Source organism: Grampus griseus, assembly GCF_964374135.1.
Source record: "Grampus griseus genome assembly, chromosome: 3".
NCBI lineage: Eukaryota > Metazoa > Chordata > Mammalia > Artiodactyla > Delphinidae > Grampus > Grampus griseus.
Genome location: NC_139019.1, coordinates 11,989,378 through 12,014,489, shown reverse-complemented (window position 1 = coordinate 12,014,489; position 25,112 = coordinate 11,989,378). Strand labels below are relative to the sequence as shown.

Here is a 25,112-nt window from a genome sequence, read left to right as displayed (position 1 = left end):
ATGTGTCTCAGTTTGGATTCATCCTACAATTTCTTTTTAAAACAACTTCTACCCTAGCTCCTATAGCTTCCACATATATATCATGGCATGGTAATCTCTCCCTCCTTCACTCCTCTTTCTTTCAAAACACAAAACTAAATGAAAGGCACATTTACCAATGTGGGAAAGACCTGGGCGAGATGCCATACATGACACTATCACACACACCTTACTTCCTCTCCAGCAGCCCTCACTGTGCCTACTTTTCAGGTAAAAAAGTTAAGCTCAGAAAGGTTAAGAGACTTTTCCAAAGCCACACAGCTGGTGAGCATTACAGCCAACATTCCAACTCCACAAATCTCATGCTCTTAACACACCACACCCCTGCCTCCTGTTTCTGAAGCACATGACTTTAAAAGAAATAGAAAAGGGAAAAGAAATGCTGGCCCATCATTACAGAAATTCAAGGACTGTTATTCCCTGATTATGAACTGGAATTTTACAAACTCGTCAACAGACACTTGTACCATAAATATGGCAAAAATATCCAAGACATTTGTCTGCTTCAAGAACTCCGCATTTATGAAAGGGTCAACCGTCTAAATCATCTTCCGGCCGGGCCATGACAGCTTCATCTGAAATCTGAGCATTCTTTCTGAATCACCTTCAAACCTACGTCATTAAAGCTAAGTCAACAGAGGTGGGGTTAAAACTGTAATTCAAAACCAACCACACAGGTATTTATGGAAGAAAATAGTAAAAGCCATTGTTTTACCTGTGCTACTTCTTCAAAATCTTCATGACGTTTCTGCAAAGCTCTGGCCCGATGGAGAGATTTCCCCACACCTGTATGTTTGCTCAGAAATGCTTCTCCATGGTTCTCAATCCAGTCCAGCACCTACAATGAAATACAGATATACATGCCATAAAAACCATGCCTGCCTCCATCAGTTTTAGGGCTATCCATTAACGATACAGTCTCTTATCTAAACTCTCTAAGAAACAAGAAACAACGGAGAAAAAAAATTGGGAGCAACCGGACAGTAATCTAACACGTTGAGAATTACATCTTCCGTCAGCTTTCCCACCACGATTTTAATCAGCTCTTACTTTAATAGTGCAAGTCTGTCTATGTATAAATATTACATGCAATAATGATTAAATTAAATCTCACCTCAGTTTATGCATGACTGAGCCAACAAAACTGCCTGGGTTTTGTGTGAGATAGTGGTAGTCAAGTCACAGAGGAGCAATTTAACTTAACATTTTTATAAGGCTCAAAGCTTCACAACTCAGACAATTGAAGTTTAACTACAGAGTTCATGTTTTTCTGTCTCTTCTAAAAGACTTGAAACATGTAAGTAAAACCCAGGAAAACAAAACAGCTAAATGCCTCTGTCCTGGTCTTCGAGGATAATTCATTCTATAAACTAAGCTGGTTGTGAAAGCTAAACATCCCGTGAACTTAAAGACATAAGAGTTCTTGCTAGCTGAAATCCACCACACTAAAGAAAAAGAGTAAAAGTAAAGCAGGGCAACCCAAAGTTTTTAAGTCACAGCTGGGGCTGAGTAGTTCACTGGCTACTGCACTTGAGAAGTTGCAAAACGCCAACATCATCACACAACATATTTAAGACAACGTCAAATACACATTCGTCTCCTTCTGATGGACAGGAGATAATCAGCCAAAAACGAAGTCAGTGACGTCTTTAGCCAGAAACTTTCCTTAAAAGATATTTGAATATCTGAAGACATTTGTTCATGTGTTGCAAAGTACTGAAGGCCACCTCGGATTCTGCAATTAGTAGCCATGGTAACTAAGGATGCAGATCAAAACAATCTTGGACTAAAGACCTGCCTGGAGTCGCACAGCTAGGACTGTGGTCTAGAGGGCAACCTGGAAGGGGCCCAGTCACAGCCCTCCACTAACTGCAAAATTAAGGGGGCCTTAGGGTGGGGAATGCAATGCACAGCTTGGGGAAGACAGTGGATAATACTGCAATAACTGTGTGTGGACAGCTGGGCACTAAATTTACCCGGTGATTGTTTCACAATGTATGCAAATGCCGAGTCACTACAGAGTACACCTGACACTAACCTAACACTGCATGCCAGCTATATTTCAGTTAAAGTAAATAAATAAAAGGGGCGTTAATTTGAGGTTCATTGCTACAAAAGTGATCCCTTGCCCTTTGTTACCTCCACCACTGAGAGATCAGTTGTGCTGACAGACATCTAGATAAAAAGAGGCAGCTGCTAAAGGCCTGTCCAGGGACAGCCGGACTCGTCCTCTTCTGCTCCACACCAGTCACCTTCCGGTCTGACTGATGGTCCTTTCTGCATAGGGCTTAGCAAAGTCAGTAATGCGTGTAAATAAAATGGCTCACGAACCTGAATAAATCCCCAGTGGTCCTCTGTAAAGAGCCTTGTAGAATGAGCCGGTGTGTGTGTGTGTGTGTGTGTGTGTGTGTGTGTGTGTGTGTGTGTGTGTGTGTGTGTGTGTGTGTGTGTGTGTGTGTGTGTGTGTGTGTGTGTGTGTGTGTGTGTGTGTGTGTGTGTGTGTGTGTGTGTGTGTGTGTGTGTGTGTGTGTGTGTGTGTGTGTGTGTACGCGCGTGTGGGAGGACAGGGTGGGGTACGGAGGTCACGCCTCGCAGCGCAGCGGCTGCTCAGGCTACAGGTACACGCTTACCCTATTACCATAGTTTATTTCTGAACCTCTGTCAACACCACGCTCTGCCAGTCACCCGGGGTCACCCGGGGTCACACTATCAAAGTGATTCCTACTGTGGATCCATTTGTCTTCTGTCTGTCCACCTCCCAGCCCTTCTGAAAAGCTCCCTCTTTACCTTTCACGTCTAGCCCTCTGCCCCACAGACACGGGGTAGCCCTTCTGAGCCGCAGCTTCTCGCCTGCTCAGTGGGGATAATAATGGGGGCCTGTGAGTTGTCAAGCACCTTAATATCCTGGCGTGGCAGGTATAGAGCACACAAGCCATCCCCACCCACAAACTGTCACCAGAGACAGCTTCCATCTAATGTCAAGCTCTTTGGTAGCACAGGCTATGAATATTCCATTGCTTTTTAACCAGTGCACTTAGTATATTATTTTTCTTTCTTCAGATTAAAAAGAGAGAGAGAGACCTTCAGTATCACCATTAGTAGGTAATACCACATTCACCACCTGATATCAAGCTGCTGTTTATATGACAGTCTCTTACTACGTATTACAGAACACAGGTCCTGTCTCCCTCGTAAAGAAATACCCAATGATAATTTCAAGATGTCTCAACTTCAAAGAACGGATACAGTTAATGGAATGTGCCTTTCGATATGAGGCCAGCACCAGGCAGAAGACTAGGATCAAGTATATTAAGCTTGAAAAGAGTTGAGAGATACGTAAGTACATCTATGCCACTGTCCACTTCCCTATCAGATCTGCATGAAAGACTAGGAGACTCTTTTTTTAAACTACAGCTATAGTATCTGCTGTATACTCCCCAACATAGTGTAAAAAGAAAAATCGAGGTTTGGTAAACAGCAAACCTGATGAGCACTGATGACTCAATACAGACTTGAAGTAAGGGCACAATTTCAAAAAGTAAAAGACAAACACTATTTGGTAGAAAGAGCTGGAGGGAGCAAAACACAGTCGTTTTTAAAAAATAAGAATTTGTTTTTTCAAGCCCAAGAAAAGTTGCTTCAGAAAGCATAAATTGGAAATAAAAGCTATTATGAACCAATCACTCAGGGTTACAATTTTTCTTTTATTAGTGGTTCCTTTTCACAGAATTATAAATACCAAGTGAAATTATATTTCCAACAAACATGAAAGTAATTCAAAGAAGACTACAAATTCCAAGCACTTCTTAAAAACAGTCACAGACAATTGTGAAATCTAGCTCATACTCAAAACCAAACTTCCCCAGGAGGCTTTTGCTTCTCATTAAGTCTGAGAATGTTTCCCAGATCGCCAAGGAATCCTGAATGAACGTACCTGCCCAAGGAGCATTTGAAAGACAAGCTTGTGGAATCTTTCCATCTAAAACATAAAAGTATTTGCAAGCCAGGGGCTCCATCACGCTAGTCCAGCCGGCCCCCTCCCTGACTCAGCCATGGTGGCAGCTGCCCTCTCCCTGCCTTGTGACCTTCACCTGAACAACAACTTGCTCTCTGCAGCCGGCTCGAGGAAAAAGGGCAAAAGCCAGTCCTTCCCAGGGCACCTGGTTCACAGGCAGAAGAGCAAGGCTGGGAGGCCGACAGCGCCCCCTCCTTGTTCGCGGAATGTGGGGCAAGCTCGTTCCTCTGTACAGTGTCTTCTAACAGGCACCATGATAGCCCCAAGGTCAAGATCACTCCAAAGTGAGCCGCCAAGACTTAAAACACAGATAATCCTTCTCAGCATCTAAGTCAAAATGTCAGCTGTGCAGAAAATCTCAGATTGCTTAGCTCCCTGCTTGTAATGTAATTATAAGATTGAACGTGACGACGGCAGTATGATAATGCTCATCTCTTAACGAATAATTGCGCTGCTGTCTGAGCACCTGCTACTGAAGCCGGCCCTGACGTACACTACACCACCAGTCCTCACGGAGAGCTGGATGGGGGTACATCGTGACTCTGTTTCATACATGAAGACGCAGGACCAACGGCTACCAAGTGGAAGAGCCAGTCTGTGGACCTGGACCCAGGAAGCAGGGTCCATTCTCTTAACCTCTAGTCGCCACTGCCTCTTCAAGTCAGCAGAGCTGGCACACAGGTGGCAAACTGAGGAAGGAAAGAGCTGCTTTGCTTCAGAACAGTTCAGGCTATTGGGTAAGTGACACTATTATAATAGAGAGCAAAACTGGGGGAGGTGAACCAGCAAACAACACCACGCCTGGACCACACGTCTCGGGAACTGGCCACTGTTGCCTTTTCTACCCTCACTCACGTGGCCGAGTCTGGCCATCCCGTACAACCTCTAAAGTAATTTTCTGCCATAAGCCCCTACTACCTAATATTCACTATGTTTTGTGGATTAATATTTCTAAGTAATTACTACTTAAGAACTTACAACTAAATACTAAACCCTTGTCAGAGAGGAGACATTCTCAAGGGCCTATGTGTCAACAACATGCAATATAAAGACCAATGTAAGGACATTTTCCCTTGAAAATGCAGAGGTGTTTATTTCAAATACTTACTAGAACAGCCTTCTATCATCACCATGTACCATGTCATTGTCTCTGGCATCATCTATTGAGAGATTATTCTGTGCTGTGCTTGGGAGGGCAATACAGGTCCATAACCCCTTATCCACAAAAAGCTAAAAACAGCTCTGAAATTCCAAATATTTTTTCAAAACTTGGTCAGAAAAAATCATTGGCGATAAGACCTGACCTGAGGCTACTAATAGTCTTTATTGATCCCTTTGGTGTGGGTCCTTGAACATATGGCTGCAGAAATCCCCATGTGCTTGATGATGGGGGGCTGCCCAGACCTCACCAGAGCGTGTATCACAGTGTATACACACTGTTCTCTTTCTCAACTCTGAGAGATTCTTAATTCCAAAACATATGTGTCCCAAGGGCTGCAGAGAAGACAGTAGACTTGTATTATTATCTCTATTAAGTAAGACCTGGATGCTCAGGAAAGTTAAGAGCCCGGGAAAGAACACCTCGTGAAAAAGAGAAACAAACCCAGGACTTCAAGAATCCGAACATAGGCTCCTACCCCTCGTTATATTGTGTTACTTTATGAAATGTAAATACTATATGAAAACCTTTAAAGTATTTCTAACGTTAGAGTTCCAGCGCTAAGATTTACTGTTTGTAAAAACTAGACCAGACCTCTGACATAAAACCACCAGGAGCACATTAAGCTTATCTATTTTTACTGGGAACTTTGGATGCAAACGGTATTCAGGGAAAACATACAAACATCTGTCAATTTTAGCTACTGTTTTAAAGAGACAAGGCCTAGGGAATCAGTGTTTTCTGTCACAATAATGAGAGTTCCCTCTAAGTCAGGGGGCCTCCACCCTGTTAAGACCCCGGCCGCACAGCAGCAGGTGAGCGACGGGCCAGCGAGCGAAGCTTCAACTGCTGCCCCCATCGCTCGCATCACCGCCTGGCCACCCCCACCCACTCCAGCCCGTGGAAGGAGACTGTCTTCTACGAAACCGGTCCCTGGTACCAAAAAAGGTTGGGGACGGCTGCTCTAAGTCACATTTTAAGCACACAGAAATGAAACAATTAACTCTGCCGATTCTATATTCAGTTTTAAAAACTACCGTTACATGAAACAAATACAAACCAATGGTAATTCTAAAATATTCTGAATTTGTTTTTTAATATAAAATCAGATTTTCTAGGGGCAAAATATGAACTTCCTCCCATCCCTACCCTAGATTCCCTGTAAAACCAAAACTAACCCACTTTCACTTACTTTAGTTACTTCCTTGTTCAACAGGCTGGCTGTTATTTAAATCATCAGGATACCAATCTAGAAATAGACATACTATGCTTCTAGTTCTGCTTTTAAATAAGTGCTCCTGACAGAAGCATTTAGATAAGAGCTTTCTTTCTTTTTTTTTTTTTTTGCGGTACGCAGGCCTCTCACTGTTGTGGCCTCTCCCGTTGCGGAGCACAAGCTCCGGATACGCAGGCTCAGCGGCCATGGCCCACGGGCCCAGCCGCTCCGCGGCATGTGGGATCCTCCCGGACCGGGGCACGAACCCGTGTCCCCTGCATCGGCAGGCGGACTCCCACCCACTGCGCCACCAGGGAAGCCCTAGATAAGAGCTTTCTTGATGATCAAATCAATGCTATTTTAGTGATTATAACAAAGGATGACCGAACAACTAAGTCACATCATTTGAAATTTGCTAAACTCAAATGGGGGACCAAAAAGGAGGCCTGCTCTTCAATAACATAACTTTTCTTAAAGGCCAGTGTTTCAGCCACTGCTGCAAGGAGGACGGACGTCCAGTATTACGCTGTTAATGACACTTAATCACGAAGTTAAGAATCAGGAGTGAGGGAACCCACACACCCCTGCCATCTGAGCCTGCCTGGCACCTTCTTCCCTAACGCTCACAGCGTACTTTACTCCTGAAGCCGGCCTCCCAGTCACGCTCTTCCCTTTCCCATCAGCTGCTCAGAGAAGAACACGAAGCTGTGAGCTGGGAATAGCTGGGCTCGGGACCGCTGGGGGCTCGGAGTCAGTGCCCTCTCTCCCTTGCAGCTTCTGTTTCCCCTCATCCACTCGTAAGGTGAATGCAAACAGTGAGCGAGAAAGTACAATGTGAAGAAATGTTAAAAGTCTCCTTCAGCAGCTATTTTCCTTTGCAGTGATGGGCAACTGCAGCTTCTATGAAAGCCCCTTCCCGGAGCCTGAGAAGCTCCACTTAAATATTCCTTCTTAAGTAAGATGTCAATTCGACTCTTTGATCAGCTCAGAGTGAAGCATCCTCCCCAGGTCAAGAGCAGTGAAGCAGTTAAAAACCCACTAGGCTTCCTGCAGCTTCGGCCAAGATGCTCGACTTTTTTGAGTCTGGGGTTTTTTAACCTGGAAAATGAGGGGCCTGGTCTGACGTGATCACAAGGGCCTCTGGGTCTAAATTCTGTAAAGTGCGTGGCATAATATTTACAGTGAAATGAAACAGACACAAAATTCCACATGCATCTGTGGGCTCTTGAGGACTGAGTGAAGGAAGAGTAACGTTCTAGGTCCAGCATTCACCGCTGCCTGACAGTAACGACTATCTCCACCCACACATTTCTTTACTTCTCTCCAGGGGAGCCAAGAACTCTCCATTTCTTCAATCATTGTATTTCAAAATTAGAATTAAGTTTGTTCTAAAAATATAATCACTCTTTTTTTAAAATTTATTTTATTTATTTGTTTTTGGCTGCATTGGGTCTTCATTGCTGTGCGCGGGCTCTCTCTAGTTGCGGCGAGCAGTGGCTTCTCTTGTTGCGGAGCACGGGCTCTAGGCGCGCAGGCTTCAGGAGTTGTGGCTCGCGGGCTTAGGTGCTCAGCGGCATGTGAGATTCTTCCCAGACCAGGGCTCAAACCCTGTCCCCTGCATTGGCAGGCGGATTCTTAACCACTGCGCCACCAGGGAAGCCCCAACTCTTTTTTTAACTTTTTATTTTATATTGGACTATAGTTGATTAACAATGTTGTGACAGTTTCAGGTGTCCAACAAAGTGATTCAGTTATAGATATACATGTCTCTATTCTTTTTCAAATTCTTCTCCCATTTAGGTTGGTACATAATATTGAGCAGAGTTCCATGTGCTATACAGCAGGTCCTTGTTGGTTATCCATTTTAAATGCAGTAGTGTGTACATGTCAATCCCAAAGCCCCTATCTCCTCCCCCACCCCCATAACCAGAAGTTCCTTCTGTAAGTCTGTGAGTCTGTTTCTGTTTTGTAAGTTCATTTGTATCATTTCTTTTCAGATTCCACATATAAGCAATAGATATTCTTTCTCTAACTTCCTTCACTCAGTATGATAATCTGTAGGTCCATCCATGTTACTCCAAATGGCATTATTTCATTCTTTTTAATGGCTGAGTAATATTCCATTGCATTATGTACCACACCTTCTACTTACTCATAATACTGAAATTTTTTTTAAAAATGGTTTCTAGAACATTTCAAAGTACACTAAGCCTAATGCTCACTTGGAAAAAGATGCTATTTAAGAAAACCTCAGTCAAATTACACACAGCAAACATATGATACAGGACACCAAATGCCCTGCATTGCAGGAACTACTTCTGCTTAACTCCCATGAGAGCACAGGAAAGGCCAGGAGCGCGTGCTCCACACGCACTTTCTTGTGTGGAAGGGAGCCTGGGCGAAATCAGGGAAGAAGGGCTCAGAAAGAGGCTGGCAGGCTTCTAAACTTTTACATCATCCATCCATCCATCCATCTATACATCTTCTAAAAAAAATTTAAATCACTTCTCCTGGTATTACCGTAGTTTTAATTACATAAGTACATTAAATTTCTTAAGGAAAAAAAAGAACCTTAGGATGGGAGGGAAGGAGGGAGGGGGGGAGGAAAGGAGGTAAGTAGGTTACTATTCATATAGTCTCAGCTTGGATACTCCCATCACACCCCAATCAAACCATCACTCTACCAACATGGGCTAATACCTTTAGCAATTCTCTAAACTTTTAAAAATTATTTTTCTCATTCTTAATTTGGAAATAAGTATAAAACAGTCCAAAGTTGTCTAAGAAAACTCTTAATATGTCTAGATGTTATCTAAGAAACGCGTCCAGATGTTATGTATACCTTAAGTCTAGTCACTGAACTACAGAAATATACATACACACATGCATGCGTGCGGTCTTCCCTGTCAGCTAATCCCTGGGCACTTTCCTCTTAGGGGACCCTGGCAATTCGGCTGACACTCAACAATGGGGAGACCCAGCTGCCTGGGGCTCGTTCTTAGCTCTGTCCGCTCCTGGTCATCCTGACCCGAGTGAATGTGTCCTCGACTTCCCGTCCCACTGGCTCACAGCGCCAGCTCCCGCGCCCTGCATTCCTGTATTGCATCCACTGTGCGGAAGAGATTCGTCCCTTTTCCCACCCTTTTAACCCCACCAGTGAACTGTCGGCTCCTTGAGAGCTGCGGTTACTAAGATTACTCTGACAGTCAAGTCTCTTCTCTGTTTCTATGACAAAAGGTAATGAAAGGGCTTCCCTGGTGGTGCAGTGGTTGAGAGTCCGCCTGCCGATGCACGGGACATGGGTTCGTGCCCCGGTCTAGGAAGATCCCACAGGCCGCGGAGCAGCTGGGCCCGTGAGCCATGGCCACTGAGCCTGTGCTCCGCAACGGGAGAGGCCACAACAGTGAGAGGCCTGCGTACCGAAAAAAAAAAAAAGAAGGTAATGAAAGCTGGCTCCAGACCCACCAGAAAGATCAACAGTTAGCCTCTATCTGCTCCCAGCAGGTTCCCAATCCCTAATCAAACACTCGCCCTCCAGTACTCCCTAATTCTGAGAAACTCTCAGAATAGATGGCCATTTTCTAACCATTCTCATATGTAAACAGAAGAGAGTGTTAAATCATCACATAGCGAGGGCTGTATAATGACCCTGATGAGAAAACCCCATCCTTCTGACTTAAATTAATGAGCAAAGGACAAATGAGGTTCCGGAACCTTCCCTTAAGAGCTAGGTCCAGTGTAGGTGGAACCTCTGGGTCAGGCATCACCGAGGGATGACTTTTACTGGCAAATGGCTAGCAGCCTAGGACCCAAGGCAGAACTGTGAAATAGCTTCTCCGTGGACCTGAAACCCATTTCTTTACGTTCAAGTGGCCAAAATCTTTAATATTTTAAAGATCTCACACATTGGCAAAATTCCCAGGCCATGAAATTACCCCTTCCTTCTTCAGCCACCCCTAACTCCCCAACCTTAATCAAAGCTCCTGGTCCCTTCACGAAGATCTCCCAGTTAGATGACTTGATTCCAATGCAGGGCCAACCCTCCCCCATTCCAGAATAAACAAAGAGACTAACTCCAAATAATCTTTAATTAGCAAAATTGGGGAATTCCTTAAATTTCTTCATCTACTCATTTATTCATTCATTCATTCAGCAACTACTGAGCATCTACTATCCCAGACGCTTGGGAAACACCAGAGAATAAAACACAGACCACTGCCCCATGGACCTTAAGTTCTGCACTCCAGGACTCCCCCCTGACTTGTACGTTGGTCCACGGTGGGGCCCGAGCCTGTCTCCTCACCTGGAATCTCGCTCTCACGCCACACTTGTCACCCTGTCATCCACTGCCGCAGCATCAAGTCAAAACACACAGCCTACGGGTTTGAACTCAATGTGGTGAAATGGGAAAACACTAACCCCTCTGCCACAGGCTGGCCGAGAGCACTAAGAGAGGAAGGAAACATTCACGGCGCTCAGGCTCGCCACGTCCCCTCAATGTGTCCCAAAGCTCACAGAAACAACTCCCAAGCCTTCATCGCGGAGGTCGTCCTTCCAGACCTGCACCAGTTCAGGCTCCACACTCCCAGCTGTCCACTCTGGGCACCTGCTGCTCCGGACAGGCCCCGCCCCTTGTGTCTCCACCATCCCCGCAGCCCTGTTGCACAATCCTCAACCTCCTGACTTTCCAGTCACCCATCAAAGACCAGCGGAAACATGCATCTCTCAGGAAGGCTTCCCTGGCACCCTGGCAATTGTGACTTGCACCTCTGTTACAGGAGTCTTCATCTTCCTCATAAGCTGCAGCCTTGATGTTTGGGGATACGGACAAGGCTCCCTGGAACCCCCAAATCTGCACAAGTCATTACAGCACAGACATGTCCCCTTAGATGGCATGTGCAAGGCAGGCAGACAACACCAATGAGGGCGGCCAGTTTTATTCACTCCCTCATGTGGGCAGCACCTCAAGAGGCATGACTCAAACTCATGCCTGGGCAAAATCACACCTCATGACAACCAAAGACACACACGCCAACTCTGAGCATGTTACGGGCTAATTTATGAGACTATTAAACCATCCACTCTCACTAGGCTGGAATTCCTTGAGAAAAGGAAGGTTGAGCTAGTCAACATATTTACCTCTGTACCTCTCAGAATACCACACATTCAATTTTAGATATTTTGGAAAAAAGGATGAAGTGTGGACGAGAAGAATCTAGAGTGGACTAGATTTTCTTGACCATTTTTTCAGAATATTAGCTAATGGCCCAACACCAACCTGGAAGGAGTTTTTCCAAGAGGTAAGTCTGTGCGGGTGAAGGGATATGGGGGAGCCAGAGGCTTTTTTAGGAGAAGGGCTCCTCGTCTGAGGGGCTTCTTTGGGGGGAGTCAGCCTGCCTCAGGAAAGCAGATTTCCGGGGCCTATTCACCTCACACAACATGTTGGAGCAGCTAAATCCCACCAGCCCAAGAGGCAGGCAGACTGCACCAGTGAGCAGGAGAACGGGTTTGATGGCATCCTGCTGTGGACTGCTTCCAAAACTGTCATCTCATTTGAACAAGTGCAGCAGTGATCAATTATGCTGTTAGAGAAAACGAAAGCATACCCTAAACTGGAAAACACCGCTTGGCAGTAGGACAAGTCTTCATTCACTAATTCAACCAAACATCCACTGGGGGTTGCTCTAACAGTAAACAAAAGGCAATGGGAATAGGTATATTATTTGACCACCAAGAAATATGACAAATGGTATTAATTTTATTTTTAAGCTAATGATGACCAAGGTTAAGGCTGTCCAGTAGGCAGGACATGTGCTTGGGCAAGTCTTCAGCAAGTGTTCCTACCACCTGCGCCCCCCAACCTTTGACTGGGACCCATGCTCAGTGCTCTGGGACGGTAGCTTCACACCCCGTACCCCACAGCGCCTGACTCCTGTCCAAAACACTGTCCATCCAGAAATTACGGAATTGCCTTTGCTTGTTATGGAAAAAAACCACTAACCACTAAACCAAAATTACGCGTTTTAAAAATGAAATCCCCCATGCCACTCCTTCCTCAAGGGCACACGCCATTAATGGTTTCACGTCTTTTCTTTCAAGTATTTCTCCACAGACGAGCATATACACTTCTTGGAGGGCTGTCTTCACAAGAATGTCATCATCCTTACCTCTTTTGTGGTAAGCTGCTTTTCTTTTTCCTCAGTATTTACAGATGCCTTTTCACGACCCAAAGCAACCGAACAAAAACCACTTGTGGTATCTCTAATTGGCTTATTATGTTTCTGTGGAGTTTGATTGTTTTTGTCTTTACAAATTTATCTTCTGCTGACAACATCTTTCTAAAGCATTATTTTCTTTTCCTCACTTATCCTCAGCTTACCTTTCCTCCTTTATGCTCAAGATGGCAAAATTTTTCCCTGTGTGTGATTAATTTCTTGAGTTTCAGAAACACATTTTCAGTTCTGACATCCTAAGGACTCCTCCTAAGCAAAGTGTTTGCTTTGCTTAATCTTATCAACTTCGCTCCTGGCTTCACAAGCTGACAGAGCAATTTTCCGTTTGCATAATGAGTCCAAACTATTCCGGATCATTTAGTCGACAAAATGTTTCCCTTAAACAGCAATTATCATTTCTTCAGAATGCTAATAGTGCCATGGACTGCAAAACACTCTCTCCTGCCGACATCCAACCCTGTTCTGGCTCTTGAGAAAAAAAAATTAACAGCTTAAAGAACTGGCCTCGTAATTATCAAAATTACCTTTCTACCTGCAAAAATGAATGTTTGCTGTTTTCGAATTCAAGCACAGTAAGTACCTCGCACCAAGCTAGATGATTTTCTCAACAGCCTGTTCCCAAAGGCTTCCTCTTCTGACGTAAGCAGCCCAGTGGCTTATTCTTATATGACTGGGCGCCCCAAGGAGCCATGAGAGCTGGGGGGAGAAAAGGGGGTGCCCAGCTGCTGCTCCAGACACAAGTCCAGAAAGTGTGCTGGCCCATGGACACGTAATGAACAGCTGATCCAAGGGATACGGAGGTAGGAGGGGGAAATCCTTTAATAATTACATTTAAGCTATTAACATTCCACACTTTGACAGTTTTTGGACAATTAAGAAAAACTGATATTGGTGCTTTCAACCTCACAATTTCAGTTCTCACAGTAACTTCTAGACCTTGACTCCTCCATCTTCTTTCCCTGGCAATTACCTTCTTCAACAAAAACAACACCGTAAAGACGCATGCACAGTATCAAAATGATTGTTCCTATGGCGCTTTGTATGTGCAACCTTCAGAGAACTCAAAAGCCATCAGTAAAATCAAAGCATACTATGTGAAAATTAAAAATTATAGAGCAGTGAAAAGGATCTGGAACTCACCAGATTCCCACTACTAGAAGAATGATGGTCAGTGCATATGGAGGACCTACGTGTCGTCAGGACACCGCACGACTTCCACGCCTCCGTCCGTCGGCAGACAACCCCCTCAGCGGCAGGTGATACTCGGCAGAACGCAGTCTGAGCCTCTGCCTGTCTAAGCAGTGCTCCCGGACTCTGGGACACCCAGGGAGGGGACACAGGCTCTGTTCCTGACCCATCACTGTGGCTTCACACCAACTCTCCTGGATGCCACAGGCTTCCCTGCACCCCAGAATTCCTCATCCAGACTGACACCTCATCCACACCCTTGCTCTCTCCTCTGTTTTAGGGCAAAGACACAACTTTTATCTTATTTATTACTAAAGCTATATCATATTTCATAAGCTCCCACAGCGTTAATCCTCAAAACCCTGGTAGCAGGACAATCTTCCGTATTTCATAACAAGGAAATAAATAGTATCGGGACTGGGCTTACTCTTACTTTTGTAACAACAACAAAGATGTCAACTGCTTAGAAATGAATGACTGTAAAAGTCCGTTTTTCATTAATCAGACGACTGTTTATTAAGCCCCCCTGTGCCCCTCGGACTGCAATATCCACCAGGCGGGGAGAGAAGCACGATGAGCTTATCATTAAATAACTGAAGGGCAGACAGATCTTCAACTGTACCAGCGCCTCGGTATAAGCTCCAGAGGCATTATTCTCACAAATAAACATAACTAAGGATGACCTGTTTCAAGAACAAAACAGAGGGGCCCCGGGTTAGGCGCTGCATCGTCTCCTGTGTTCCAGGCCTATGAGCTCGTGGCAGACAGCAGCCTGAACACACGTTCTCGAAGCGCCGCTTTCACTCATGGTAAGAAAGGAGATGTGCACGCGTGTGTGTGGTGTGTGCGTGCGTGTCTGTGTGTGTCTCTCTCTCCCGTCTGGCCTAGCTTACTTTCATCAGCACAGGGAGGCCCCCTATGACGACACGCCCACCTACACTCTCGCTCGGCACAAGTCGCCCCCGCGAGGACAGGGGTCCACGAGACCCACCTGCTGAACGTCCTGCTGGAAAACGCACAGCTGCAGCCTCTGGTGGAGCCGGACCTTGCGGTGCTGCCAGATGTTCTCGAGCTGCCGCTGGTGATGCAGCACCTCATGGATGACGTCGAGAACATGGTGCACGGCCTTGGAGTAGTTGGCGGAGGCCGTCAGGGAATCGGAGCTGCCAGGAGTCAGGGGCCGCTGGAGCTTGTCAAGGAGTGACTTCCCGTCCTGGCTCACCTGCCGGCAGGACAGACGAGCGATTATAAACCAGCAACTCTTCTGGACCCAAGGCTTTGCCCAGGCCATGTTGCAGAACCTGTCCTCCAGTACGTGTGCACACACTTGCACAGACACATGCTCACACACACACAGACATAAACCGCAGTTTCATTCAAAAGCATATTATATAAAGAACAAAATAAAATTGAAAACAAATCCATCAGTTATTCAATTACATCACAAAACCAAGTATGGTAAAACACGGAACTAAAAGAACATTCATCATCACGAAACACACTGTACCAGATGCTAGTCTTAATAAATAAACATGGTATTTTGCCTTAAATGACATATGCGCTGACATAAAATTTCATTGCTCCGATATCTGCAAATTAAAATTTGAAAGTAATACTTTTCTTGAGTTATGTTAGCGAGAATACAACAATCACAATGGAGCAAAATTTTAATGCTGAATCTGAAAGCTCACTTGAAAAGAAATCAATAATCTAGCACCAGGCAAAGAATATGTACCTTCACTTTCTGACACAGTTGGATAGCAATTTTACCTCACAAAATAAAAAAGAAAATTAAAAAGTGCCATTTTATTTGGTTCATTAACTTAGAAGAAGCAATTTTAATTAAAATGCCATCATTTCTTAAAGGAGATTTCAGTGCTGTATTACAGCAGTTAACTATCAAAGTACAATTAAATGAAAGCAATCAGACTAACCAGAAAAAGTAAGAAAAGGTGAGGGTAGAATATGGAAAGAAAAGCATTATGTATTTTTTACATTTAAACGTATGAATGATTATGCCAGATGTGGGAGAAACTATAGGATCCGATTGGACAAAAAGAAGGACGTGGTGCACATAATGTAGCTGGGCTGTGCGTGTGGTTCAGGGTGTTCCCTAAGCCAGTCCTCATGACCAGGATCCTGCTCAGATCCTCCCGAATCTGAAAGCCTCCTTGGGTTTCTACGGAAAGGAGGAGCGAAACGGAGCCTTGATTTTTTAAAAAATAAATTTATTTATTTTTGGCTGCGTTGGGTCTTCGTTGCTGCGCACAGGCTTTCTCTAGTTGCGGTGAGCGGGGGCTACTCTTCGTTGCGGTGCGCAGGCTTCTCATTGCGGTGGCTTCTACTGCCATAGGGCACAGGATCTAGGCGCATGGGCTTCAGTAGTTGTGGCACGCGGGCTCAGTAGTTGTGGCTTGAGGGCTCTAGAGCTCAGGCTCAGTAGTTGTGGCACACGGGCTTAGCTGCTCCGCGGCATGTGGGATCTTCCCAGACCAGGACTCGAACCCGTGTCCCCTGTATTGGCAGGCGGATTCTTTACCACTGTGCCCCCAGGGAAGTCCCGAAAGGGAGGCTTGTTAACAGACGCAGACAGGGTTCAGGGGCAAACCCTTAGGACAGAGGAGAGGGGGGCACTGGGTGAATGGGACAGGCCAAAGGAAGCCTTTAGCAACCAAAAACTGGTGGCAAATGAGAGGCCTGTGGATTTTTCTAATCTCTTCCTTTAATCCTCTTACAACTTTAAATCTTGCTAGAATGCAACATGTTTGTTTCCTAATGCCTGATTCGGAGACCTTTGTTTGAAGTGCTGACTTCCTTAGGAAGGCTGGCTACCAGCCTTTGTAGATTAAAACTGATTTAATACATCAAGTTAGAAAAACTGAAGCAGAAACAAACCAAGCTGACATAACCAAAGAGAACAGGGGAAAAAAAGGAACCAACTGAACTGCAGCAGTTGTGTCGGGCACCTGTACAAACAAAAACAGAGGAAATGCAAGTCTTCCAAAGCAGGGAGTTGCCCCCAAGAGTCACTGAAACTTGCCTGGGCACTTTTGATACAATGATCTGGGGGAGGGGAGGCACAGTGACTGACTTGGGGGAAGGGACTTATTGTGACAGATTCACAGAGGCAGGATATTACCTCAAAATCATCCTGCTTTTTGTAATAATGTGAGTTAGGCTCTATTTGACATATAAACATGGAGGGTTTTTTTCTTTTTCTTTTTCTTTTTTTCACCTACTCCAATATACACTGATTTTTCCAGGAATGCAGTTAACCATGTTAATCAAAGGAAGGCAGTGCTTGGTCTTCTTTGAAACTTTACAAGAGTTGCTTACAGTTTTAAAATACCAGCACAATAATACCATTCTCAGTATTTGAGTCACAAGTATTAATATAACACATGTCCAGTCTGCATTTGTAGTTGCCATATTCACAATGGTTTTATATATATTGCAAGCACCTGAATATCTAATTGCTTTCTCCTCCATTTTGCATGTACTTAGGCATTTATAGACTGAAACACATTTTATCATAAATCACCTTTTGTCTCTCATTCATATTGTAGCATATAAGTAATTTATATATACAAATATAAATATTTTCTGAAAATAATTACCCATACATTTTATTTGAGCAGGTACCCTAAAATTTCAGTTAAACAATGGGGGTGCAGCATTTCTTAGGACTGAGGGCCAATACTCCAAGTTACACATTTCGCATTTGTACAGAGCCTAGAAAGAATTCCTTATAAATATTTCCTCTGAGTTTTACTCCTTATAATATGCGTAAGTCAGGAAACATACACCAGAGCATATGACTTGGTGAACATGTGCCAGAAGGATATATACATCAGAAGGTGTGGCAGAAACTGAGAGCTGCTTCCCCAAAGTCCACTTGCCCCTCCCTCCTTGATAGCCAAACCCCACAGTCAGGAACAGCAATACTCCAGCTATAAACCTGCATTTCCTAGACTCGCTTCCAAGTAGGAATGGCTAACGTAACGGAGGTAAAAAATGCTGAATGGGGCTTCCAGGAAAGCTGCCTAGGGGGCTGAGTATGCTCGTTACCCCCTTGCCTCTTTCTCCTCCCTGCTGCCAATAACTTGGTGAAGATGGCTGGAGCTTCAGCAGCTACTGATGACGTTGAGGTAACCTTAAGGATGGTAGCCCACCTGCTAAAAGAGGCAAAGTAAAAAGATAAAAGGATTCAGAGATCCTCTTACTAACAGAGCTACCATACCAGCCCTGGGATGCAAGCCCTGGGACTTTCCCACTGGTAAAAAGTAAACCTCTATCTTAAGCCGTTGTTTTGGATCTTAAACCACAATACAAAATGACAAATGGGTTCCCGGCCCTTACCAAGTTTCCAAAGGCATCCATGTGACACTATTAATATTCTACTACTGAGAATAAATAAATAATCCGAGAGAGAATATTCCAACTAATCTTTCTTGGGTGTCTTTGCAACTGTCTGACAGAGCTCGAGAGCAGACATTATTACTGGGTTTAGAACAACATGCCTACTCATGGTGGAGGGGCGGGAGGCAATGACTGAGTACGTGAACACACAATCACCTTAATATAAAGGAACACATGAAGCAAAGCTCTGCCTTCTGGGTACCCCTAAGCAGGGATTAAACTGTCTCTGTTGGTGCCCCTGCTGGCACTGTCGCTTGTGGGTAGAGAGTGTGCCAGCAGAAGTGGCTAGAAAAAAATCCCAGTCAAGAGGACACCTGTTGCACCAAAACTAGACCCCATGGAACTCCAGATGTGTGTTCATACGCAGCAATTCTCCAATAAAGCTTTCAGAAATAGTTCTACTCTATTTCAGTGTAGCATTCACAAGTTTGTCAATTTAAAAGGTATTATTTAAGCACACGAAGAATACCATGTATAAATTTTAGAAAGTTTTAGCAAAATACCTTTGTCTTTATAAGTACAGGAGTACTATATAGGGGAACACATGCTAGAATTTTATAAAGATGACTGTTCTATTGTATAAAAATAAGGACTTTTAAATGGTACAGAACAACCAGCAGAAAACCAATGAAATAAAAAACTGAAAATAGCAGATTATTCATATATAATTTAAGGACTAAAACAATGAATATATATAAGTTTATGGTATGTGATACAGTTCTGAATTTCTTAACTATAGAACCAGGTGAATTAATTTACTTAAGTTATATGTTTTGTCTAAAAACGTGTTTTTAGCTTTCAGGCAGTCAAACCCTGTCCCACAAAGAGACCACAGCTGTAAAAAAAAGGAGATCAACCTTTACTATCAAAAAGCAGGACTTATCTGCTGTAATTTTTGAAAACATCAAATTGGGCCATTTTTTCACATTCTGCTCTTTGTTCCTCTTGCAATACAGCGCTCAGGGACTTGAAAGGCAGCGGAAGTAACATTTTACGAAGAGTAACATTTTATAAATATGTGAACTAATACACTCTAATACCTAAATGAGTTAAGAAAAATGCAAAAAAGGAAAAGAAGGGGTTGAAGTTTAAAATTTTACCATATCATAGTTACGTTCGTTCTTAATATTTAAGAGGAAACTTAACTGTTTAAAGTCAAGAACAGTGGTCCGGTTCTTGATTATTTACTTTTAATCAAAACTTCACATAAGATGTAACTTGGATTCCTGTGTACCACCCTACAAAACGTTCCGCCAAACCTCACAGAGGCTTGCCCGTTCTTATTTCCGGTACTTGGGTCTCTACATTTCCCACTAGATCAAATTAGAGCTCAGAGCCTCCAGGAGGAGTACTCTTCACTCACACACAGAATGCTGCTCTGATTTACAGAAAGAGACCAGTACCTGGAGATTATTGCTCAGGGTAGCAAAAACCACCACCCAAGGACCAAGTATGACCTGTGAAAGGTCAGTTATATCCAAATGTGGTGCTATATCAGATCTAACAGTGCTCCAACAGTATTCCCAAGGTATGACCAATGTAGGCAAAATACATGAACCGCATAAAGGCACGGCTAGAAATGACTACACTCAGCGTGTCGTAAAGAAACTGTGGTCCTTCTTCAAATCTTTTATGCATTGACTCAAACCAGCATCCCCCCGCTTGGCTTCCTTCGCTGGGTGTGGCTCATCACAGCCTGCAGGGCACAGCCCTCCATGCTGAGCCTGAGAATGTTTCACAGCCCCACTACCCCCCCCAACTCTCACGAAGTTATTCTCAAGTCCAGGGTCTAGGAAAGCAGGAAGGAGTTATGAATGGTCGCATGTGAGCATACAGCTTACTGTGCAGTTGTGGTTGACACTCTGCAGCCAAAGCGATGAACACTTTGTCTTTGAGTCAGGAGCGTAAACCGGTCTTAAGATGGCTCCGCAAAGAAGCTGCTGCCACTAACGCTGGCCAATGACCTTCTGAAAGGCTGCATGCTGGCTTCCCACACCCCAGGGAGGCCACCCAGTATCCTTACCTTTAGAGGCTGGGACTCCCCGCTGAGATGGTTTTCTTCAGGCAAAGCTCTTAGGATGGAATTCTGAAAGCCTATTTCCGTTTCTTTCCGCTATTAGATTTCTTACTCAGAACCAGATCAACCTAAGCATGCTTGGCTCGCTGACACCTCTACCTGGGATCCTCAGAAAGGGAAAACCCAAACAGGACCCAGACAAGGAGCTGGCTGGCACAGCTGAGCCAGTTAAGTCAACTGTATGCAGAGAACATGCATGTTCTACAGATTCCACGTGGGCCTGACCTCTGTCGCTTCTGTATTTCAAGCCCTTGCGAGGCCTGAAGTTTGGGGATGCAGAGAGAGACCCCCGGATGGTCTGTTGGCTCTGATGCTGTGCCCGACATTGACTCCGGCACCTGCACGTCTACAGCGATGCTGCAATACTTAATGGGGCTTTGAAATAACCGCTCTATAGAAGTTGCTCTCTACCCAGGCAGGCAAGCTGTCACACATCACCGACAGGATTTCAGGATGTTTACTACCGAGGTGACTCATTCTTCTGTTTGCTTTTCTTTTAGGGTTAATAACCCTCATCGCGCCATCACCCACTTGTACAGCTCCTTAAGAAAGGAGCTCTACCAGCTCTTCAGGCAGCCTATCAGTCACTTCTACAAGGTGCTGTTGAAGTGTGCAGTAAGTTAAATTGAGAAACGTGTTAAACTGGTAAACTGACATTTTAATATTTGTTAAATTGAGAAACTGATGCAGAAACTAAACCCTGAAGTCACACTGGATCAGGGCGGGCCACGGTGGACGTGGCATTTCACCTCCTCTGCTCCAAGAATCCCCTCTTGGGACTGCTGTGGCGAAGACCACGGGCAGGTGGCTGGACGCTCGGTACACAGTCTCACGTCACAACTCGGATGGCAGGGGCTAGGGTTACAGATGACACGGGCACACTGTACTGAGATAAAAACTACTTCTATGAATTTAGCTTGTTGAGAAAGTAGTTGGTAAGTCTGCTTAAGATAAGATGTTGCAAATGACTACTCTCTGTGCTGTTTCTACACCTACAGCTCATCCCAGATGTTCGCATTGCTTCACTCTCCTACGGTCAACTACATCAGACAGCATTAGCCCCAAACCTGGTGAACTGAAGCAAGCTCCTGTTGGCGAGGCACGGGCATGCTCCTGTTGCTGTAGCACAAACAGGAACACGGGACAGGTCTAATTAAAGCACAGAAAAGCAGGTGTTTGTGTCCTGCGGGAGAAAAACAGGGCTGGGAAAGTTTCCACTGCAAACTTTTGTCATCGGAGACTAGAAGCTGTAGGTAACTATTTAAAGAAAAAAATTGCGGAAGGAAGGAAGGAGGAGGGAAGGAGGGAGAAAGAAAGGGAGGAGGGAAGGAAAGGAAAGGAAAAGTAGGTGAAAGAAAAAGGAAGCACAAGCCCTGCTTACCAATATTCCTCCTCCTAAGTGACCTGTGCCCATGGCAGGGGCGCAAGAAATTTCTATGGGATGAGTGCCTCCTGGGCAGGCCGGCAGCTCTTGAGAGCCAGGCAGGGAATATGTCTCAGTGTGTGGGCTGTAAAGCATCTGCATCAGAGTCCCTGGACCACTTGGGAAACCCACTAAAGATGGCGATTCACTATCTCTGGGGGTGGAGTACGAGAAGCCGCATTTATAACCAGCATGCTCAGGTTAGAAAACCACTGAGTTAGGAAAAGAAAAGATCACTGAAAAGACAAGAGTGATCCTTGCTTTCCCATCCCCCTTCCCCCTCCCCTCCTAGCATGGAGGAACCAGTGCCCAGGGTCTGCAGCAGTGAGGGGTGGAGGTGCCACTGTGACCCCGTGCTGGGCTTCCTAAGGGCACGGGCACTGGGGGTGATCAGAGGCCAGGGGAACGGGGGAGACTGGGAAGACAGAGCAAATGCACTTACCGAACAAATAACTTAATATACCGAGGATAAAAGGAATCAGGTTTCTCGCCATCTGAAAGGGGATTTATAAACAGAAAGGGAAAGGCTGGTACTGGATTAGAGACGGAAGTGTCAGTAGGAACATGTGCGGTTTTAAAACAGAGACAGACACAGACATAGCAATAGCTGTAGATGTATGTGCATGGATGGATGGATGGATGGATGGATGGAGGGATGGATGGATGGGTGGGTGGGTGGGTGGGTGGGTGGATGGATGGGTGGATGCATGGATGGAGGGAGGGATGGATGGATGGATGGATGGGTGGGTGGGTGGATGGGTGGATGGGTGGGTGGGTGGGTGGGTGGGTGGATGGGTGGATGGGTGGGTGGGTGGGTGGGTGGGTGGGTGGGTGGGTGGGTGGATGGGTGGGTGGGTGGGTGGGTGGGTGGGTGGATGGATGAGTGGATGCATGGATGGAGGGAGAGCTGGATGGATGGATGGATGGGTGGGTGGATGGGTGGGTGGGTGGGTGGATGGGTGGGTGGGTGGGTGGGTGGGTGGATGGATGGGTGGGTGGGTGGGTGGATGGATATCTACATTCACATGCTTCCTGACTCTGCTCAGACGGCCTAGAAGCACTGACACCCCACAAGCAGGTGAGCACTCCTGAGCAGCCAGACTCTGTTTCTAAACACCATGCAACACTACAAGGAACCAGAACCTCTTGGCGAGATGCCTGATCTCAGGGATGAGGCAGGAAAAGAACAAGATGAGCCTGGGAACATCCTGTTATGCTAGGTAGTAACGCTCAAATAACCATAAGGACAGATCAGAAAAACACAGAAACATGAGGCCTAAGTTGTCCCACTGTCCAAACACGGACAATTTAGGCGTCTAAACAGAGTACTGGATTTTAACCCATGGAATATAATAAGATTTCATAGATTCATACTGAAATAATAAATAAATTAAAAAATGGGGAAGAAAGGAAATAAAGTCCTTCCTACAGCAGAAGGTCACCTAACGAATACAGAAGGAACGATGGAAATAGGTCCCCAGCATCTGACGGCATCACAGTGGCGCTGTCGTGGGCAGGAGTCAGCAGGGACGCTAAGGCCGTGAGAAGTCTGAGGAAGCACAGACGTCGTGTTACATCACTGCCTCTCTCCACAACATGCTCATCCAAGATGCATTTTTACATGGTGATTTTACTTTGGAGAAACCTTACAGACGCCACCCACCTCACCAGGTGGTCAAGGTTAACACCGGCAGTCGAGGGAGGGGTCAGCATCCTGCGCCCCTGCTGTGACACTCGGCCCAGTCAGCTCCCCAAGAAAACTGCATGGGTGGGAGGCTGAGGGTCATCCTACAGAAGGAAAGGCCTGAACTCTAAGACTGTCAAAGACACAGGCAGAGAAAGACTGAAGAATGTTCCAGTGTGAAGGCGGCCAGTGAGACGCATCCACGAACGTACCGCATGCTGCTGGGCCGGAGAAGAGAAAGAGACGTAGCCGGGACAGGGGGAAGTACGGATGGCCCGTGGGCAGGATGGTCGTGTTGTGTCACTGTCGATGTGAGGGCTGGAGAGAGGCGGGGGGAGAGGACAGCGCAAACCACTGGGAAATCCGGTCGAGGCGATGCGGGAGCTCCCTGTTCTAACACTTTTCTGCAGCCTGAAACTACCTCCAAATTTAAATAATTTACAAGGAAAAAAAAATTTCTCTTCTACTGAATTTCTCTTCAATTCATTCTCTTCTACTGAAAGTCTTTTCTGTTCATCTAGTCCCAACCACCATCTCCTTGAGTTTACAACTCAGTTGCAAACATGTTCTTAGGCTAAAAATTGCAGTTTAAGCCTGGGAAGCTGTCTACTTGCCATCAAATCATTTTAAATTATTAGTATCAATTTAAAATCTAATGAAACCACACCAGAGGTAAACCTAAGTTCCCATGTTAAGATGCCCCATTTTTATAGAATGCAGTGGGAATGGTGAGAGAATTCTGTTCTTTGCTAAAAGTGCCAAGGGGCAGCGGGCAGGCTGACCGGCCACCAGGCCAGAGGATGACACTGGGCAGGTCAGGTTCAGTCCGAGGCAAGTCCTGTAGGTGAAGACTGTAGGCCAGTCCTGCCAATCACCTTGTGTGTGAGCTGTTCAATCCCATAGCAATCTGGAACCTACCAATGCAACTGAAAAGCTGCTCCCAAGAAAATCATTAATAAGATGGGTGAAGGCCTAGTTATACCAGGGATAACAGGGTCATTCATCCACTTTCTATATTACAGGTCAAAATTAGACGATGCATGGAGATGGTACACTAGGTACACTTAATGCTCTTTGGAACTCACACATTCCTCATGAATCAGTATGATTAAAAAAATACAGATCTGTTCAACCTTCACTTTTCCTATTAAAAAAGTTATCACTTATTTATACAGTTTCTAATAAACTAGATAACCAAATTAGCTTATAAACACCTGATGCAAAATTAAGAAACATAATACAGAGTTGACTATTTTTTAATTGCATGACAACATAGAATAGTGTTAAAGAGGGATCATGTTAAGTAAAGAGGTGTCCAGAGAAACAAACACGTAGATATCAACTTTCACGGGCAGGAAGGAGACTGGACCACACTGTGAAGCAAATATTGTAGGGCAACACACGTTCATTTAATTCACCCGCGGACATGGTGGGGTCAGGAGACCTGGGCCCAAGGACACGAGAATGACAGCTGTTTGGTGAAGCAGGACGTGTCAGACTGAAAATCAAATGGCCGAACAACTTTGACAGGTGTGGATGTGGCTCAAATAAAGGAAGATCTGGATGTAAATACAGTCATACCTTGGTAACAAGGGGGAATGGTTCTAGGACCCCCACGGATACCCAAATCAGTGGATGCTCAAGTCTCTTTTCTACAAC

The 25,112-nt window shown here is 45.2% G+C and overlaps 1 protein-coding gene across 1 annotated transcript in view; it reads right to left on the bottom strand.

The window, feature by feature from the left end:
• The window catches only part of TRIO (trio Rho guanine nucleotide exchange factor), a gene marked incomplete at its 5' end in the record, with an annotated part of 370,926 nt that overhangs the window by 168,809 nt on the left and 177,005 nt on the right, over positions 1-25,112 (bottom strand). Inside the window, 2 exons of the mRNA XM_082651933.1 lie at positions 755-877; positions 14,842-15,072. Coding sequence (XP_082508059.1) covers positions 755-877; positions 14,842-15,072 — 354 coding nt within the window. The remainder of the gene's footprint in view (positions 1-754; positions 878-14,841; positions 15,073-25,112) is intronic.